General features: G+C 36.0%; 1 protein-coding gene across 4 annotated transcripts in view; it reads left to right on the top strand.

Annotated features, from left to right (window-relative positions):
- Nucleotides 1-636, top strand: part of LOC106870921 (putative uncharacterized protein DDB_G0277255) — a 367662-nt gene extending 367026 nt beyond the window's left edge. For all 4 annotated transcript variants that reach the window (XM_052966550.1, XM_052966551.1, XM_014917156.2 and 1 more), the window contains one exon: nt 424-636. In XM_052966550.1, coding sequence (XP_052822510.1) covers nt 424-621 — 198 coding nt within the window. In that variant the 3' untranslated portion in view covers nt 622-636. The remainder of the gene's footprint in view (nt 1-423) is intronic.
- The last annotated feature ends 1819 nt before the right edge of the window (nt 637-2455 follow it).

A 2455-nucleotide genomic window follows, 5' to 3' on the forward strand; every position in this document is an offset into this window, starting at 1 on the left:
ATATATATATATATATATATATATATATATATAATAACATAAATAATATATAAATATATCCATACATATATGTACATACCAACATCTATATGTATACATACATGCATATATGGGTACAGGACATCACAAAAAACGTTAAACACATTGAGAAACAAAAACATAAAGTGTAATGTCCATTCAATGTGATAAAATTCTTATTTGCCTCTTTTCTTTCACTCATATATTTAAGGTATTGACATGAAATCTTTACAACATTATTGCGTTATTTATTCAAGGCCAATAGTAAAATAAAACAACAATCGTCTGATATTGTCAATAATGATAATAACAACAACAGTAACAACAACAACAACAATAATCTTACGATTCAATACAATTCAATAACTGAATTTAATTTGTTTTATTTACATCTGTGTTTTACAGGCATTCAAAGAAGCCCAATCAGCGTTGGCCCCTGCCTATGGAGGTGCTACAACAGGAGCGGCTGGGGCTGAGATTATTTCAGAGCAAAAACCCAAATACCTTAAGAGACGCCGATCACAAAGTACCGTGAACATAAAAGGACAAATCGCTGGGACTGAAAAATTACATGGATCAAGTGTCGTTATACCAAAATTGTAAGTAGATTTTTGAGAATATTGATTTTATATTTTGGCTATTTTTATGGCTAAGATACAAAAATCTAGAAACCCCCACCCTGAGATAGGCTGACAGTTAGTATCCTGCCCTGTCATCAGCAATGTGCTGTATCCTTGACAATGACCTAGTTTATAACCATGACAGAAGAGCCCTTCTGTAATTAAGATATTTCATTAGCTTGTGGTACTCGATTCAAGGTTATCAATATAGCATGATAAAAATACATATGCTCTTTCTTGAGTTTCGGTTGCAGGCACACCTAGAATTTGTTTACCATTTTAAAGTGATTCTTTGTGAATATAGTAGGAATAGATATGATTTAGATTAACGAGGAATTGCTACTGATTGTAGTCATGTAATATACATAGTTACACACACACACACACACACACACACACACACACACACACACGTACTTACATACACATGTACACATGCACACACATGCACGCACACATGCACGCACACATGCACCCAACACACACACATATCCATTCATCCATCCATACATACATACATGCATACATACATACATACATACAATTTATGTATGTATACATGCTGATGTTGAAATTTCAATGGAGTCTTGGATCTAGGTTAGAAACCGGCTCTTTCCCTATTGGCAAGAAATCTTGAAACAAAAGCGAATAATGACATATGTACATACATACTTACATACATGCATACATAATACATACATACATACATACATACATACATACATGCATATATACATACTTGCATACATAATTATCTGCTTCCCATATCAGAATTGCGTTCTCGGGTTTGTAACCACAACGTTGAAATAATCCACACTTATGAAGTGTTCAAGCAAAAAGATATGAATATCAGTTTGCCGCGAGAAAATATTCATATTTATCATTTTCTACTTTACAATATCGATATTTTCGGCCACTAGCCTCTTCGATTTTCAGTTATTATTTATAGCCGATTACCTATAAACTATCTCTAGTTGGTATCATCAAGGTGTGTCTAGATATGCAACTTTTTCTGTTATCTACAACAATGTGTGGAGTCACATCTACAAATATGACCGAACGAAGGAGTCATTGAGTAATCACTCTACCCGCTAGAAATAGCAGCCAAATCTCCTTCGGTTACCCTCCACCATCGCCAAATGGGAAAGATGTGTAGGGTAATATGGCCCTAGGTGCATTGTCTGAAAAATATGATACTATCTGAAATGACAGCGTTCAACAATCATATAGATAACTGCAACGTCTTTAATTTCTCTATCTGTAATCTATATAGAAATGACAATGTGGTTAAAAAGATTCCTTCGCAATCGCGTGGTTCCTCGTTTCGATCTCACTACATTATATATTGAACAAATGTATTCTGTCACAGCATCGAGTGAACCCAAGACCTATTAGTCAGATTTGATGAATGGAAACTGTGTGAAAACCCCATCGAGTCGACAGCACCCGTTCTTGACTTAATCTATCAGCCATCAGACTCCTAAGTGACTTTAGTGGTGACCATACATGCGTTCTTCACAGGCCGGAGACCTGGTCTCCAGTCTGAGAATAACCCATGCTTGGTTTCTTCATCATTTTCCTTCATCGGTCTTGAGGATCATGCAGAATATCTCGACACTGTCCTTCTTCTTCTTACACAGCCATATTAAAGTCAAAACCTAGACAAGGACCATTAGCTTTCCTGATGACGTAATCCTTCACCTAATACACAGACCCTTCATTTTTTAAATACCACGCACATAGATATTGTCAGACTCTTTACCGCCCCCACCACCATCCCACCTCTCTCTCTCTCTCTCTCTCTCTCTCTCTCTCTC

Source organism: Octopus bimaculoides, chromosome 3, assembly GCF_001194135.2.
Source record: "Octopus bimaculoides isolate UCB-OBI-ISO-001 chromosome 3, ASM119413v2, whole genome shotgun sequence".
NCBI classification, from domain to species: Eukaryota; Metazoa; Mollusca; class Cephalopoda; order Octopoda; family Octopodidae; genus Octopus; species Octopus bimaculoides.